Raw genomic sequence first — 18,707 nt, 5'->3', positions numbered from 1 at the left:
GCTACAGTGTACATGCAGATTACAAACATCTTTAGCAGTCTTGTATCCGTTCGGGGTAAAAACAAACTGATGTTACAGTAAATATAGTTACACTTCATCGTTAACGATCATATTCTTAAGTGTCTTCTAGTCATAACGTTCGATTTTATCCGCTAATAAATTACGTCTGTTCAAAATCTTGACATCTACGTTTAATCACCTACTGTACAAACTTGACGTACGTTTACGTACTATCTGGTATAAATACATTTAAACGCTTTCCAGATTATTAACTGTACCACACACAGCTGTTGTTTTCACATTGAACGTCGTGTAATTTACGGAAGAATATCTCCCTTACGAAACCATTTAACGCATGGCTTACTTGTAATAATATTTGACAGTCAACGAATTTAGGACTGTACGGATAATCCAATATGTTGTGGACTCGAGCTATCAGATCGAGTAAACGATTTATAAAGTTTGCAATTTTCAAACATAAAAATTAATATATTTGTAAACATCGTATGTAAAAATTAAGAAATCAATATCGTTGTTTTATTAATCAAATTCAGAATTGCGAGAATTTGCTTGAGCCAACCTGATTTCACCCGAACGAAAATCAATGTACTCAAGGATTTATATGCCCTCAATATTCATCCGAATTCGTTCAACTTTGCTCGACTCGACCCGTTTTGACTCGAACTCGAAACGGGATTTCCGCACATTCCTCATTTACACGCGCGTACCACGCACGCTGCATCGTCTACAGAACGTTTATTAGAAATTCAAAAAATAGAAAGGATTCAAAAAATATAAGGAAGAAAGAGGGACGCTGAGATAGACCATGAGCGGATCATTAAGAAAAATAGATGAGATTTGTGAGCAGTTCCCCATTCAGTTTGACGCAGTTCGAACATACAAACACAACACTGTGAAAATCTCTTCATTAACTCCCCACACCTTATTCCCTTTCTCGATCTTTCTGGGTCACTATCACCTGTTCGCCAGCTTCTTTGTTTCAGTACTGGTTATATATTACACGGTTTTAAATTGGTCCCTTGCCGACTGTAAAAAAGTATATAAGCGTTGCTAAAATCTTCGTCCTGAGGTTTTTGTCTGCTTGTAATTTCATCATTGTAGTAATACCACACGTCGGTGCGAGGATTTTTCGCGTACGCCGTGTAGTGTCCAGCTGATACTCCTACAATATTCATAAATGCTATAAAGGAACTTTTCTTTGTATTGCTCTCATTTATAACTTTTATCAATAAAGTGATATGTACCTCCAAAATGACAAACGCACGCATACAAATCGTACAAGTGCTGACCCACGCTCAGACCAACCAAAGGGAATGTTACTTTATCGTCTAATTTCATGCTTGCACACTCATAAAACACAAATCTGTAATTTATATAAAATAACACTGTTACATTTTTATTAAAAAGAATGTAATTTTTTAATTTTAATTATATAATTAGAGATTGACGTACCGTTTCAAATATACTATAAGGAACTTGGGATATCTATGAACCGTGAGTGTTTTTGTAGCACACTGATTTCGTTCGCACTTTGGACAAAACCAAGGATTATGTTCATCTAACGTTTCGCTAAAAACGTATGTATGTATATATTTATATATACATGTAGATATAAATCCAAGCATTATTTACAAGTTACTTATAAAATTTTTAATAACGTATTGTAAATAATAATAACATTTACCTTTGACTAAATGCCTGAAGACAGTCGTACAAAGACAGAGGATGATGAGGTCTCTGTTTACTGACGCTGATGTGATCAATTGGAGGCGCGATCTTAGGAACGTGTTCCGTGTAACGCACAGCTAAAGTATCACCGTTATGCAAGATCACCATGCCCGATTCGGGTACGTTACAACCCGTACAATGTGCAGTATATATACAACGAGAACAATGGTGGCCCTACAAAAAAATTTCTTCATTTCACAACTATTTAATAATTAACACGCGAAAAAATATAATTTGTAGTCTTACCTGCCCCGTAACAAAATGAAGCGTATAATTTCCTTCTTGCGGTACATTTCTTTTTACAATATCGTATAAATCCGTAGCGTTTACTCTCGAAGGTAATTTTACTAAATGCGGAAAACCAAAAAGTTTTGTTCCTTTACGATTATTCGTCGTTTCGTTAGTGGTATCGTGTCGTAATACCAATGGAACATTTAAAATCCTAATTGCAGGTCGACCTGTTTGATCTATTTTAACGAAGGACGATGCAGTCATGTACGTTGAACACCCTGGACACATTTGAGGTTCCGTTTTATTCTTGAAGTAGTTCTGTTGAATTAAATGTAAAATGATTTATAGTATTATATACAGGAAAAAATTTTACGTTTCAACACTTTTGTAGCTAGCTTTCACCAGAGATGGTATCAAATATCAATTAGTAACAGCATCGGATAATTCTATAAACAAAAATGCAACAGTTGCGTCAACAGCATTATGGAAACAGCTGACAACATATGTATTACCAGCAACGAAAGTGTTAAAGTATTAATGTTTAATGAACAAATAAAAAATATCAGTGCAAGAAGTAACTAATGAAATTAAACACAATAATACATAATTTAGTACCCTCAGTATACAGCAGCCTCAGATTAGTCTGAATTGAGTTCCAGAACACATGTTGTCTGGCTTGCGGATTGTACTCAAATAGCGAATCATACGGGTTTCCATCTTTCCGTTCCAAAACGCCTCTACTTCGAACGAAGTTTCCTGGGCTAATTGATAACGCAAAGCTATTTCTGGTTCCCGTACGTACCATTATGGTACCGTCCGGCTAGAACGTTAATGATTTAATCTCAGACCTTCCCGAGGTGAAACAGTGGTAACAATGTACCTCGCTTGTACACCCCTCCCGCTAGATTGAAGCTGCCGTTTTCATCATTGGGTTTTAATTATTCAAATAGTAGCATATGAACAGTAAATACTTTAAACAAAGACTTAATAATTCAACAATTGAATTGAATATAAGTAACAATAAAATAACTAGTCCGCAATGTGTTAAGCATTGCGGGCAGAAATTTACCTCGATACAAGTATCACACATAACAAAGTTGCAACTGTTCCCACTGTGTCTCTTTAAATCTCCATCCAACTCCTCAAGACAAATCATACATGGGATTTCTTCTCCTGTAGTTGTACATTTTTGAGAGTTATCAGTTTCCATTACGCGATCTCCACCACCGTCTGGCACTGAAGTGTATGCGTCAGGAGGTTCCGTCAGTTCAAAGGCGTATATAGATCGATTCGTATCATTGATGTGTCTCAAGAGTGTATTGTCATCCTTAAATTTAAAACCTTGGTGTACAATCCAACTGTGATATTTCCGTCTAGTGCGATAAGCTACAGCAAGCAAGATACATAATTCTAAATACCTACGGTGCAAGGGTAAAATAATATAGTCGAATAATGATGGCCACGCTGGGCCAATATAACAAACAAACGAACAAGAAAACTGAAGTTAAAAACTAGAAACGTGCAGGAACAAAATATTGAATCTGTATGATGGAATGTAGCCCCGTAACTAAACTTTGCGCTACGAGAGTGTTCTTCCATAATATTTATTCTCGGAGGGCAGTATCAACGATTACCGAGACTACTCGATAAGTCGCCTTCTTCACCCTCCATAACTGTTCTGTTTTGTATCAAAATTACAACCCACGCACCGTGTTTTTGATGTCAAATGAAATAAAATTTAATTCTATTCCTACTAAAAACAAAGAATAATGTACTTAAAATTACATTAGATGTACTGGAAAACTAATTGATTTAATTACCATTATACGCTACACATTTATAAATTAGTGTTCTAGCTATATAAGACCATAACGAGTTAACAAACTAAACACGTACAAACTACTTTTTAAATAATAACGATTGAACTGAAAACGTGCATTGCTAAAGAATCGACTATCACATACGTGACAAAGTTTTTTATGCTTACCAAAATCTTTGATATATGATTTTCTAAAACTTCAGCAAGTGCAATGTTTGCTATTGCAATGTTTTCTTTGCCAAGTATTTTTAATAATTCTTCTTTTAATTTCCCAATGCGCGATTGTTTGTTTAATGAAACAACGCACCTTATTGGTTGGTCGCCATTCGCAGGAACATAAGTAACGTTTAATTGCCTCTCCATTGCATGAGGTAACGGCACTGATAAATACATAAAAGGCTCATATGTGACTGAAACGTGCTTACAGACCGCACAAACAACCTGAAACAATACATGGAAACATAAATTTTAGTCCTTTGTTGTAATACTATAAACTATGTATGTTTTAAAATCAGTATGTTTCAGCAGAATGAGACCTGATTCTTGTACTTCTCGAAACAAGAAGGTACAGCTGCTGAATGTTAATTTAGGAGACATTTTACGGTAAAAACCAATGATAAATTGTTACCCCAACGTACAGTCTCCATAAAAATATAAAATATACAGAATGCAATCGATCTCACCTTGCTTTTAAATTGTCCCTGAAAAGTATCGACAATAATACTCCTATTAGACCTTAAATGCTTTGCCCAATGTTTATCTGCCTCAATTTCATCTTGTGCCGCTATAGCGCCATTTCCATAATTCTGTGAAATCCTTGTGCACTGAGAAGTAATACTTCCTTGGCCATCGCGTTTATGATTCTTTTCTTGGTCATCAAGCCTCATACGTTTTACATTGCATTTCTCTAAACCGTTGTCGTACTCTATGTCAGAACCACTCGATGCATAATCTATACCGCAACTGACCTTTTGAACGTTGACCTCTTTTATTCTTTTGACACTAATACTTTTATTGTCAAAATCATGATTCTCCATCAGATTCGAATTGTCCAAAGGCATTCTGCGGACATTTTCTTTCGGAAATTTTTGGGAATCATAATGAATCTCATTGTTACATTCTTGCTGTGTCACTAAGAAGTTTGCATTACTAGTTTTTGCTTCTTTATGAATATCATAGAGACCATGATACTTTGGAACATTTTTTGATAACTCGATTAAAGTATCTAGCCTTAAAGAAGGCGAAACTTCGCTTCCCTTATCATCAACTTTATTATGAATAAAAGTATTCGTTTTCTCTTCAATGACTTCATCAGAATCAAGTGTTTCTTCATCCTCGTCACCATCGTTCAATGGTGATCCTCGTGGCGAATTCATAATACTATCTATTTCACCTATCGGTGAACCTAAATCTAATAAATGAAGTATCTTTCTATTACAATTGTTTAGGAAATCATATTAAAATGTTACAACTATTATAATATAAAGTATTACCTCTTGGTGAACCCGCCATTGTGACATTTGGACTATTTGGACATTCCGGTGATGGTAAACAGTCATACATTTCTAACAAATCTGTATTACAGTTGGAATTACTATTGGCAGTAACTGAGGACACAGTTTTTCCATTTGAATTTTCGATTGAGTTAATTGAATTGGCAGTGGTTGTAGATGATGGAGTCTGACAGTTTTTTGTATACTTTGCTGTATTCATTTGTTCATGTAAAGAATCCAATAAAAGCGCGAGAAATTCTTGACAATCATGCTGTTGATTGTTATTATTTTCACTAATTATTCAAATTCTTGACTAATAACTAAATAATTTCCAAAGAATTATAAAAGTTTACCTGTCTATAATCTTTGAATTGCGAGTGATATGCCCCTAAAGTTTGTTTGAACTCAGTAGGCCTGAGTACGCTGTATCTGCCAGACCACATTTTGCCAAGTAGTACACTAAAATGTGCCATCAGTGATCCAGGAGGAGGCAGTTTTTCTCCTTTTTGCTGCAGGTCTAAAAAATGTCGCAGGACAGGTGGGGTTGCAGTTAAACATTGCAAACCAGCAGCCATAAAACAAGTGTTACCAAGATTACGAAGTCCACATACTCCAGCACGTAAAACTACGTCTTCTATCAAAATAAATAAAATACGAATAAAATATTATTTCTCAAATTCAATAATCACATCTATTTAAAAATAAAATAACATGTATGCTTACCCATTGGAGAATCATCTTGAGAATCTCCACCTTCTGAAAACAAATTATTTAGGGCTGGAGTACCAGGAGGTAAAAATGGGCCATGCTCTATACCAGTCCCACTATCACTGATGGGATCAGCACCAACATCTGTAAAATCATTTAAACCAGGTGGTGGTGGAAGTGGAATGGCATAGTCAGACGTAGAACTATTTGCTTCAGTCCTACGATAAAATTTTTAGATTACGTCAACAATATAAATCATTACATATAGTGGTAGATAATTTTATAACCGAAAGTGATCATACCATGTGTCTTCTATGCCCATGTTAACTTCAGATGACAATAATTTATCGTCTTGAAGAGTAAGAGTATGATCTAAAGAAGATGTTAATGGACTAAGGCCAGTAGAATCTAACACCCGTGATATCTCTGCGACCTCAGGCAGATAAAAAATTTCAGACGATCCGATCATTGAAATATTTTCTACTTCAGAAACATCCACCTTATTGTCCATTCAGATAATAAAATACAAAGTACAACCTGAAAGTGTAATTATCACAAAAAAGGCATCAATGACTGCTTTTTAATATTATTTTCCTTAAAAGACATAATACTTATATATATAATTTTACTATGAACATATCTCTTTTACACCACAAACTTTTATGGCTTATTAAACACGTAAAAAAATATTAATAACTTACACAAATAAAATATATACCTTAATCATTAATTTATAATACATAAGAAATTTAATACTGTTAAAGATATTAAATTAATAAAATACATCTACAATAAATAGAAACAGCTAACAACATACATTTATTACTTTGTTTTTCCTTTATTTTCTACAAGCTATATGTAACATTATCTAATTATTTATCTATCAAAGTATCATCATCAATAACATGCAAATAACACAAAATATACATGCACTATAAAAAATAATAATTAAAAATTGTGAAAATTACGTTAAATTATATAAAATGATTAAAAAGTATTTGAATCGTTCTAACCTAAGATGTCGGGAACGATTGCCGCGAATTTTTCGATGTCCTATTCTTCTAAGGCGGTAAATTCTTCGAGTAATAATTATTATTGGTATGTAGCTTTTGTTGCTTTTTATAAGTAAGATTATAGTATATTGGCTAATACACTGATCAATATGGAAGAAACTGAATTCTGTAGTCTATTAAAGTACAACTAGACCTTGCCCACTCAAATGGTAATCATCCTGCAACATTGCAATGACACAAATTTAACATTGAGTCTTCACATAAAAACGCACTACTTTGTATTTAACATACGCCTGTAAAAAAAAAATAAAAATAATGTTCACTTACTTTACAGAAGATCCACTTTCTTCTTTGTGGGATATCTATACCGCCATTGCGATAAACGGCATGGTCAATGAATGCGCTAGAAAAGGAAAATTCGCCTATGGCGCTTCAGGAAGTCGGCATATTTTTCAATTTAGAATGTTGAAACTTCCTGCTTACTAGGGAAATTTTATTTGTGTGCCCAAAATTGTGCAAGAAATTTTAATGAAAACTTCATCTATTATCCTAAAGTCATTGTGTGTAAGCCTTATTATACGCAACTGCATACCATATGCACACGCATTCAAGTGCTGAATGGGCCAATTGGGAGGAAACCTCCCAAGCGCCCTCTCGTAAGAGAAAATAAAGAACAGAACAGCATTCAAGTGCAAAATTTGGCTTCCTTTAGAAAAATGGCAGCCTAAAGAAATAAGTCTCTACACTCGTAACTTACTTTATAAACGGCATTTTCGAAACTGATAAATAATACTTTATTAAGCTTCTAAAAGGTAATTCAGGGAACTACATCAGAACGATAATTAAATATTGCAAAATAATTTACATTCATGAAAGCAATACTACGGCGATTTAATATAAGACAACGATATAAAGACAATTGTTTAGTGCAAAATAGTTAATTTTAAAAGTTAAAAGAATTTTGGAAGCATCTATCCAATATATATTTTGAATTATTTTCTCGAGCATCGACTGAAGCGGCATCGCTAGCGCCATCCAGTGGCGACGTGCAAAATTACTGCAATAGAAAATTGCGATTTTTCAAGCTGATGCGTTTTTACGTAAAAAAATATCTTTTCAGTGGATTCAAAACATTGTCAAAGAGTAGATATAACAAGAAGCGATAGTAGACAAGAAAACCCACCTCCTAGAGAGAGACAGAGGACACAACCAATTTAAATGCCTAAATCAAAAGAATGGGGGGTGCGCATGCGCGTAGTGTAGAAGTATGGCGGTCGAAAAAGAATAGTTTAAAATTGCACATTCACTAGTAATTTATTTGTAATAAATATTTTGTCATATCTCTGCAACACATTCATCTGTAACTTCTTGTGAAATATAATTTTTCATTTTCTTATAAGTTATTTGTAACAATCAGTTCCGTAATACATATTCCTCAAATACATTTTGCAGATCAATCATTTTGGTATATTCTTTTCCTTTCAACTTTTCCACGCCGTAAAATTAAAAAATATACCTGAAAAGACAATATTAGTAATGTACAGAAAATTTATTACAAATATATTCACAGCGTTTTCGGGAGATCAAAGGTGCCGAGACTGTCGCCTCTGGTTTACTCTGTGGTTTCCGTCTTATCTGCTGTCATCTAGTTTTACAAAGTTTTGTATTTTATTATAAAATTTGTAAATTTTCTAGATTTGGATAAATGTGAAACTTACAATATATGCTTACTTGACCCAAACATTTTTGTAAAAGAAAATGTGGAACGAATGAAATTATAATTTAATTCGTAGCTATTAGCTCGATATCGTTTTCTAAAGTTCATTTCTAGAAAAATGTTTAGAAAACGATATCGATTACCAGGTCACACCACGTGGAGGTTGCTACGATAGTGACCCACCCTATCTCCAAATCCCTACCACCCTCCAATTGCAACTACCTCATTTATCGGAAGGATAAATGAGTTCTGACTCTACTTAGCTCATAGGCTCGCTGTACAAGTTCTTTACCACAATCCAGTAAAGAACTCGTATCACACACACGCACACATACATTAACTTAATACTAATTGCATGGGATGCCACACACATACGTTTAACTTATTCTAAACGCCGCACGGTACCTCTCATTCTAAGATTGCACTCATATGATCTATGACGAATTCAAAAAGCAAAGGGAAGAAAGTTAGAAGAACTTTCTATTAAAAGCAAAGAAAGTTAGAAGAACTTTCTGTGAAAAAAGGGGATCAGTATTTTTCGCCAAATGAACCTCGCCTTCCATGGGTCAAAGGGTAGTCCATAGTGGCTTACGTGAACCACGAGACAGAGATGAACCGAAAATACTGGCAAGAACGAGTGACACATCCGCGGAGGGTTTCCCATTTCTCCCCGCTTGCGTTTGAGGCAAGTCTGACCGCAGAGAGGAAACCCCTGCCGTGAGGCGGCAAATCGAGATGGTACATCGATCGATCGGCCCCGCAGAGATGTGTCCCTGGCGCTACACCAGCACTTGCAGCTCACCTCTGCCGCGTGTTCACAGCGCTATGAACCCCCAATGATCCACTTGGGTTCGGAACGATTGACAAAAAATAACTGGGTATACTACAAGCTAACGCGTAGAAAGTTCGAGAATTGAGAAGATGAGTGCAAGTTGGAATGAGAGGCACTTACATGGACCCACCCACCCTTCCCACACGATTACAATTAACTTAAAACTAACGCACGCATAAAATTAACTTAAAACTAGCGCACGCATCCCTCGATGATCGATGTCTTCATCGATGTCTTCAATGATGAACTATTCATTACCTGTTTAATAAGTAGGTGAGACAATAAAAAAAGGAAACAGAAAAGAAAATGTAAGATTATCTAGTTAAAATAAAAAAAATGAAACATCTGAATGAAATTAAGACAAACAAGAGTTATGAACATAAAAACCTGACCATCTCAATAAAATTAAAACAAATAAGAATCGTTAAAACAGAACCCTGAAACATACAAATACAAGTAAGACTCATATGAATAAATAAATTACTTCCATAAAATACAAGCGTGAAACATACAAAAATGATTAAGCCCTAAATGTGCCTTTTGTTCTAAAATTGCACTTGTATAATTTAAAACTTTGTAGAGAAAAGGGGTAAAGAAGAAAGTTGGAAGAACTTTCTTTTAACTTTCGAGCAATTGAAAATAAAAATGGCTATTACTACAATCTAATATGTAACAAGTTAAAGAATCTTTGTAAAGAGAAGTGCAAGTTAGAACAAAAGGCACTTACAATTTGCGCAAGCTTTTCGCCACATGTGACGAAAAACTTGCGCCCGAGCCCACCCTTCCTCCCACAGCTCGAAATTAATGTAATTTAGATATGAAATTGAGAAGTTATAATCGTAGCTCTTAGCTCGATATCGTTCTCTAAAGGTAATTTCGTGAAAAATATTTAGAAAACGACATCGATTACCGAGTCACACCACGTGGAGGTGGCTACGATAGTGACCCACCCTAACTCCAAATCCCTTCCTCCCTCCAAATGCAACCTCATTTATCAGAAGGATAAATGAGTTCTAACTCTACATAGCTCATAGGCTCGCATATACAAGTTCTTTACCACAATCCAGTAAAGAACTTGTATCACACACACACGTACATTAACTTAATACTAATCGCAAGGGATTCCACACACGCACGCTTAACTTATTCTAAACGCCGTACGGTACCTCTCATTCTAAGATTGCACTCAAATAATCTATGACGAATTCAAAAAGCAAAGGGGAAGAAAAGAAAGTTAGAAGAACTTTCGCAAAGAAGCTAAGAAAGTTAGAAGAACTTTCTGTGAAAAAAGGGGACCATTATTTTTCGCCAAGCGAACCTTGCTTTCCATGGGTCAAAGGGTAGCCCATAGTGGCTTACGTGAACCACGACGGCAAAGATGAACCGAAGATACCATTGGCAAGAACGAGTGATACACCCCAGTTGGCGGAGGGTTCCCATTTCCCCCAGCGCTCTCGCGTCTTACTACAGAGAGGATACCCAGACCGTGATGCCCCTTGGCAGAATGGCGGCGGGTCGGGGAGGCACATCAGAGTATGAGAGGTGCCAACCCCGATCCGCCCCGCCGGGCAAAGAATATCACTCGCTCTACACCGGCACTTGCAGCTCACCTCTACCGCGTGTTCACAGCGCTATGAACCCCCAATGATCCACTTGGGCGCAGAACGATTGACAAAAAATAAGTGGGTATACTACAAGCTAACGCGTACAAAATCTGAGAATTGAGAAGATGAGTGCAAGTTGGAATGAGAGGTACTTACAAGGACCCACCCGCCCTACCCACGAGCACACATAACTTAGAACTAACGGACGCGTAAAAGTAACTTAAAACTAGCGCACGTATAAAATTAACTTAAAACTAGCGCACGCATCCCTCGATGATCCCACGATGATCCCACGATGATCCCACGATGATCCTACGATGATCCCACGATGATCCCACGATGATCACACGATGATCGATGTCTTCAATGACGAACTATTCATTACCTGTAAAATAAATAGGTGTGAAAATGAAGAAAGGAAACAGAAAAGGAAATACAAGATTATCCAGTTAAAATAAAAACCTGAAATATCTGAATGAAATTAAGGCAAACAGGAATTATTAACACAAAAACCTGAGACGTCTCAATAAAATTAAAACAAACAGGACTCGTTAAAATAGAACCCTGAAACATACAAAAACGATTAAGCCCTAAATGTGCCTTTTGTTCTAAAATTGCACTTGTATAATTTAAAACTTTGTAGAGAAAAGGGGTAAAGAAGAAAGTTGGAAGAACTTTCTTTTAACTTTCGAGCAATTAACAATGAAAATGGCTATTACTACAATCTAATATCTAAGAAGTTAAAGAATATTTCTAAAGATAAGTGCAAGTTAGAACAAAAGGCACTTTGCGCAGGTTTTTCGCCACATGTGACGAAAAACCTGCGCCCGAGCCCACCCAACCTCCCACAGCTCGGAATTAGAATAAAACTAATGCACTGAACATAACTTATCAAAAATTAAATTCTGAAACAGAGAAAAATTTATTAACAGAGAAAAATTTATTAACATAGAAAATTAGGCGATGGAGTCAAATATTTTAAATAAAGTCGCGAAATAAAACCGTAGCCCTCAGCTCGGTATAGTTTTCTAAACACTAAAAAATCTTTAGAAAACTATACCGATTACCGGGTCACACCACGTGGAGGTGGCTACGATAGTGACCCACCCTAACTCCAAATCCCTTCCACCCTCCAATTGCAACCTCATTTATCGGAAGGATAAATGAGTTCTGACTCTACTTAGCTCATAAACTCGCACATACAAGTTCTTTACCACAATCCAGTAAAGAACTTGTATCACACACACACATACATTAACTTAATACTAATCGCAAGGGGCCCCACACACTACGCTTAACTTATTCTAAACGCCGCATGGTACCTCTTATTCTAAGATTGCACTCGAATAATCTATGACGAATTCCAAAAGCAAAGGGAAGAAAGTTAGAAGAACTTTCTATTGAAAGCAAAGAAAGTTAGAAGAACTTTCTACTAAAAGAAAAGAAAGTTAGAAGAACTTTCTGTCAAAAAAGGGATTCAGTATTTTTCGCCAAGTGAACCTCGCCTTCCATGGGTCAAAGGGTAGTCCATAGTGTCTTACGTGAACCGCGAGACAGAGATGAATCGAAAATACTGGCAAGAACGAGTGACACATCCGCGGAGGGTCTCCCATTTCCCCGCCGCTTGCGTTTGAAGCAAGTCTGACCGCAGAGAGGAGACCCCTGCCGTGAGGCGGCAGATCGAGATGAGCCATCAATCGATCGGCCCCGCAGAGATGTGTCCCTGGCGCTACACCAGCACTTGCAGCTCACCTCTGCCGCGTGTTCACTGCGCTAAGAACCCCCAATGATCCACTTGGGTTCGGAACGATTGACAAAAAATAACCGAGTATACTACAATCTAACGCGTACAAAGCTTGAGAATTCAGAAGATGCAAGAGTGCAAGTTAGAATAAGAGGCACTTACAGGGACCCACCCGCCCTGCCCACAAGCACACTTTACTTAAAACTAACGCACGCATACAATTAACTTAAAACTAACGCACGCATCCCTCGATGATTCCTCGATGATCCCTCAATGATCGATGTCTTCACTCTTCGCGTATACGCCATTCACACATGCACTCATTCATACTACAATGTTTTACAATAGACGCAACTTAAAATTAACTTAAAATTAACTTAAAATTAGCGCATTAGTTGATGAAATCCCACGAAGGAAGTCTTCAATGATGACCCATTCACCACCTATAGAATAATTAGGTGTAGGAATGGAAGGAGGAGAGGGAGAAGCGAATGCAATAACATTAAAATGTTTGGACATGCACAGTTCATGTTAACATTCAAATGCATATTAACATCGTCGGAATAAAAGAGAAATAAAATTCGAGTCGACTCGATAAAAATACGCGTATAAAGTATACAGTATATTTAAGAAATATTCAATTACGTAATTAAAATAATATCCTAAAACATCTGAAAGAAATTAAGACAAACTTGAATCATTAAAATAAGAACCTGAAACATTTGAACGAAATTAAGACAAACACGAATTATTAAGATAAAAACCTGAAACATCTGAATAAAATTAAGACAACTATGGATCGTTAAAATAAAAACCTGAAACATACAAAAATGATTACGAAAAATATGAAGTAATAAATAACTTACTTGAAATTAAAACCTGAAACATAGCAAAGTAATTAAGAATATGTACCATTAAAAATTACTTACATAAAATAAAATCCTGAAACATACAAAAATGGAATTAAGACAAATATGAAATATTAAAAATTACTTACATAAAAATAAAACCTGAAACATACAAAAGCAATTAAAATAAAAATGAAATATTAAAAGTTACTTACACAAAATTAAAACCTGAAACATACAAAAATGTTTAAGACAAACATGAATCATTAAAAATTACTTACACAAAATTAAAACCTGAAACATACAAAAATGATTAATACAAATATGTATCATTAAAAATTACTTACACAAAATTAAAATCTGAAACAGACAAAAGCAATTAAGACAAAAATGAAATATTAAAAATTACTTACACAAAGTTAAAACCTGAAACAGACAAAAGCAATTAAGACACAATGAAACAATAAAAATTACTTACTTAAAAATTAAAACCTGAAACAGACAAAAATGATTAAGACAAATTAGAAATATTAAAAATTACTTACATAAGAATAAAACCTGAAACATACAAAAATGATTAAGACAAATGAGAAATATTAAAAATTACTTACATAAATTTAAAACCTGAAACAGACAAATGCAGTTAAAGATAGAAAATTGAAAGACAAGGAATGAAATCTATCTTTATTCGAAACGCAACTTTGGAAAAATTGAGACCACCAAAAATATATTAGACGAAATAAAATGAAGAAGAGTCTTGAAAACTTCGGAGCAAGAATTAAAATAGAGAAAAGACTTGGAAACTTCGAAACAAGAAATAAAATAGAAAAGGGACTTGAAACCTTTCCAGCAAGAAATAAAATAGAGAAGACTTGAAAACTTCCAAGCAAGGAACAAAACAGAATGAAGTCCTGAAATCTTCAAAATAAAAAACAAAATCATTTAGAATCTGAAAAAATCTTAAACTAAATAGGTCCTGCATCCTATACTCACATTTTCATACACTCACGCATACTACAATACAAAAGCCCTACATGTGCCTTTTGTTCTAAAATTGCACTCGTATAATGTAAAACTTTGTAAAGAAAAGTGTTAAAGAAGAAAGTTGGAAGAACTTTCTTTTAAGTTTCAAGCAAATGACAATAAAAATAATAGGCTATTACTACAATATAATACGTAACAATCTAATTTGCAACAATCTAATATATAACAAGTTAAAAAATTGTAAAGACGAGTGCAAGTTAGAACAAAAGGCACTTACAATTTGCGCAAGCTTTTCGCCACATGTCGTGACGAAAAACCTGCGCCCGAGCCCACCCAACCTCCCACAGCTCGGAATTAAAAAACTAATGCATTGAACAGAACTTACCAAAAATTAAATTCTGAAACAGACAAAAATTATTAAGACAAATATAAATTATTTCATTACTTACATAAAATAAAAATCTGAAACAGACAAAATTCTATTAACACAGAAAATCGTGGGAGGAGGAGGAGGAAAATTTTTCTTTATTTCATACAAGAATTTCAAAAAACAAAACGCAATGAAAATTGCGGATTTGAGGAAGCAACATAACTTAGCAAAGGAGAAGCACTAAAACAGACAAAAATTTATTAATTCAGAAATTCGAGAAAAAAGAGCAATGTAAGAACTTACCAAAAATTAAATTCTGAAACAGACAAAATTTTATTAAGACAAATATGAATTATTTCATTACTTACATAAAATAAAAATCTGAAACAAACAAAATTCTATTAGCACAGAAAATCGTGGGAGGAGGAGGAGGAAAGTTTTCTTTATTTCATACAAAAATTTCAAAAAAAGAAAACGCAATGAAAATTGCGGATTTGAGGAAACGGCAGAACTTGGCAAAGGAGAAGCACTAAAACAGACAAAAATTTATTAAGACAGAAATTTGAGAAGAGAACATATTAGCTTACCAAAAAATAAAATCTGAAACATACAAAATTTTATTATCCAATAAAATTGTACGAGAAGAAGTGAAACAACCCTATCGAGAAACAGAAAACACAATGACAATTACGAAATTAAGAGCAATCAACAATAAAACAATTTATTCAAAATCAATTCCTGAAACAGAGAAAAATAATTAGCACATAAAATTCGGGGAAATTAAAATCGCGAAGGGGTATAAAAATCACGAAGGGGTATACAAATCGCGAACGGATATAAAAATCTCGTATCTCAAAATTTAATCGCGAAGGGATACAAAAATCTCTAATTTTGTACTGTAATCGCGAAGGGATGCAAAAATCTCTAATTTCGGAATGTAATCGCGAAGGGACACAAAAATCTCTAATCTCAAAATTTAATAGGGTGGGCATAAAAATCTCGAATCGCGAAGACATGCAAAAATCTTTAATATCGAAATTTAATTGGGAGGGCATAAAAATCGCGAGTGGCTTTGCTCGTAAAAATTCGAGCAAAACGATACATTTTGTATCGTTCAAAAAAATACCTGTAAAACACAAGGAAATATTAGCGAGCATAGTGACAAAATGACTGTCCATCCTAAGATGGACAGCCATTGATAGTTCCCCTCTTCTTTGGCAATTTTTGCCGGGGCTCTTCGGCATATAGCCTCTTCTCTCTTCGGCAAAGCCTCACAAAAATCACTCGCGAATTTTTACGGTAACTCGGACATTCTTAGTTTTCAATTACATAAATTCTCAATTTCGCTATCAATCTCCACAAACAGATAGCAGACAGTTTTATAGAAATAAAATTGCACAACTATCCATTTATTTCGATCGATAACAAAATCGAAATTTTATGTAATATATAATAAGTTAGTTTGGTAAGAAAAATAATTACTCAAAATAAAAATACGACCAGCGATTCTCAGAATGCGCTGTCCGTAAAAGAATGTCCGAGCAGAATATTTTATTTCACTTCACTTCACTTCACTTCATACTTCATTTTTGCAGTCGGATCTAGAACCCGACTGCGACTTACAAACTAAAAGGCCTGGCCTGAACGAACAATCGAGTTCAAGAGATATTAAATATATTCATATTTAATATTTTTCTCTTCTCGATTTTTCGTGAACCCCCCAGATGCAAGCATCTCACGTGTGAGAGAGGAAGACAGAGAAACGTGAAAGCTTGCTCTGGCCCTACCTACTTAAAACTAACTCATTCATACCAGAAGTAAGCTACCTGCCTGCCTATCGCTATATTTAAAAAATTGCAAAGTCCATTCTCACAAAAACACACTCCACGGTTCTCACACATACCACCCGGGTGCAAAAAAAGCCTAATCCTAGGGAGTACGTCCCGGGACGTCTCCGACACCCGAGTTCAATACTACATTCACACTCTAAGTTCATACCTTTTTGCTGAAATCGATCGACAATCGACAGTGAACTTAACATATTTCATTTTCATACTCTTTCGAATATACAATGTAATATGTGCATATAATAATTTCAACTACTCATACTATTTTCTAACTTATTCAATTTATATAATTTTCAAATGACTCGACTTGCATTTTGTATGCATTTTCAAATGACTCTACTTGCATTTTACATGCATTTTCAAATAAAATTTTGCAAAATTTAAAAAATAAATCTATAGTTTAATCGACACAAGGTCCACGACCTAACCACACACACACGTGTAACTTGTGTCGATAATTCACTGTCAATTTGTCGATCGCCAAACATCTTAAAACTAAACCGTGTCCACCTGCCCTAACTCATGCGAGTAGCATCTAAGCACGCGCATGAATTTAGAGCATAAAAATGAACACGGCCAACAATATTTTGACCTACCAGTTTTCTTCATGTGTGCTGAAAATCCTGAGCTAAAAACGTGATTAGTAACATGCTAATAAAGTGTCTTCCAGCAAAAATTGACACTAACTTTAAAAAATTTTCAAAATAGAAAATGGAAGATCACTTTGCAAAAATCTAAGTATACGATTGTTTCATTTTTAACAGATTTGTGATATCAAAGTAAATTTCTAAATGACTCAAACATTCGTAAATAACTTTGATATCGAAATCTGTTTCTCGCGATACTTTCTTGTACATTTATTTAAAAAATTTTCACGCGTACGTAAAAATTGAAAGTGACTCGATAACTTTATCAAAATGACTCGAAAACTACTGTGAAATCGGAGGGTCATCCGACTTCTATATACTAATTTTAATTTCAAATTGTAAAGAAGTTAAAACGCGATGTACAAGAAAACCCTGACCTGAGCTAATAAATGAAATAAACAGTTTGTACGAATTTTGCACGATCGTACAGTCGTGGTCACTATGCTCGCTCAAATAATAAAAATACAACCAGTTCCCGTGTCGCTTCGGACCATTCGTCCTACGACATGATGGGAACCGGAGGAATCGTAAAGCATGCGACTCACCGATCGCTGACTTGCACCACTGCGATCGTTTTACCGGTAGCATCTGAGGCTGCACGTGTGGGAGGCATTGCATCTTAGAGATTGGTTGGCTGATTGATTGATTGATTGATTGACTGCTTGGTTGCTTGACTGCTTGGCTGCATTCATCAGATTTGGATGTGGTGGTTTGGCAATGGACCTTCTGTAATCATAAAAGAATCACAACGATTAATTAACTGTATTTATCGATTTGCATTTTGATAACATAAATGTTTTCTAACTTCTACTCGTGTAAACATGTAATAAGCTTTTGATTTTGAAATGTACAAACACATAGAGGCATGCAGGAGTCGGTATAAATTTGCAAACGTTCATGTCACAACGTGAAATATTGTAAAATATTTGAAAATGTATGTCAAAACTCTTGGGTAATTACTTTAGAAAGTATGTTAGAACGTTTGCAAAAATATACCGGAACACGTAGGTAACTACACATTAAACACCAGTAACAGTTTGTCAAAACATTTAAATAATCATTATATAAAGTACACTAAAACACTTGTAACCGTATGTAAAA

The 18,707-nt window shown here is 35.0% G+C and overlaps 1 protein-coding gene across 6 annotated transcripts; it reads right to left on the bottom strand.

Annotated features, from left to right (window-relative positions):
* Positions 1-169: 169 nt before the first annotated feature.
* On the bottom strand, positions 170-7,571 carry LOC100877443 (uncharacterized). 6 transcript variants are annotated; one of them, XM_076538143.1, is made up of 14 exons: positions 7,341-7,567; positions 7,014-7,231; positions 6,303-6,537; positions 6,016-6,218; positions 5,646-5,926; positions 5,293-5,563; positions 4,483-5,210; positions 3,968-4,240; positions 3,050-3,307; positions 1,996-2,298; positions 1,706-1,923; positions 1,474-1,590; positions 1,266-1,384; positions 170-1,201 (listed from the first exon to the last, which is right to left on the bottom strand). In XM_076538143.1, exons 3-14 carry the CDS (start codon positions 6,509-6,511, stop codon positions 1,011-1,013), a joined length of 3,171 nt encoding a protein of 1,056 aa, XP_076394258.1. In that variant the 5' UTR covers positions 6,512-6,537; positions 7,014-7,231; positions 7,341-7,567; the 3' UTR covers positions 170-1,010. The 6 variants fall into 6 exon arrangements, with proteins under 6 accessions (XP_076394258.1, XP_003704910.1, XP_076394269.1 ...); XM_003704862.3 differs by having other exon boundaries at positions 170-1,183; positions 7,341-7,564; XM_076538154.1 differs by lacking the exon at positions 1,474-1,590 and having other exon boundaries at positions 7,341-7,571.
* Between the last annotated feature and the right edge of the window lie 11,136 nt (positions 7,572-18,707).

This window comes from Megachile rotundata, chromosome 1 (assembly GCF_050947335.1).
Source record: "Megachile rotundata isolate GNS110a chromosome 1, iyMegRotu1, whole genome shotgun sequence".
Classification (NCBI taxonomy): Eukaryota; Metazoa; Arthropoda; class Insecta; order Hymenoptera; family Megachilidae; genus Megachile; species Megachile rotundata.
The sequence above is the reverse complement of the archived record's forward strand: the minus strand, read 5'-3'. Positions and strand labels throughout refer to the sequence as shown.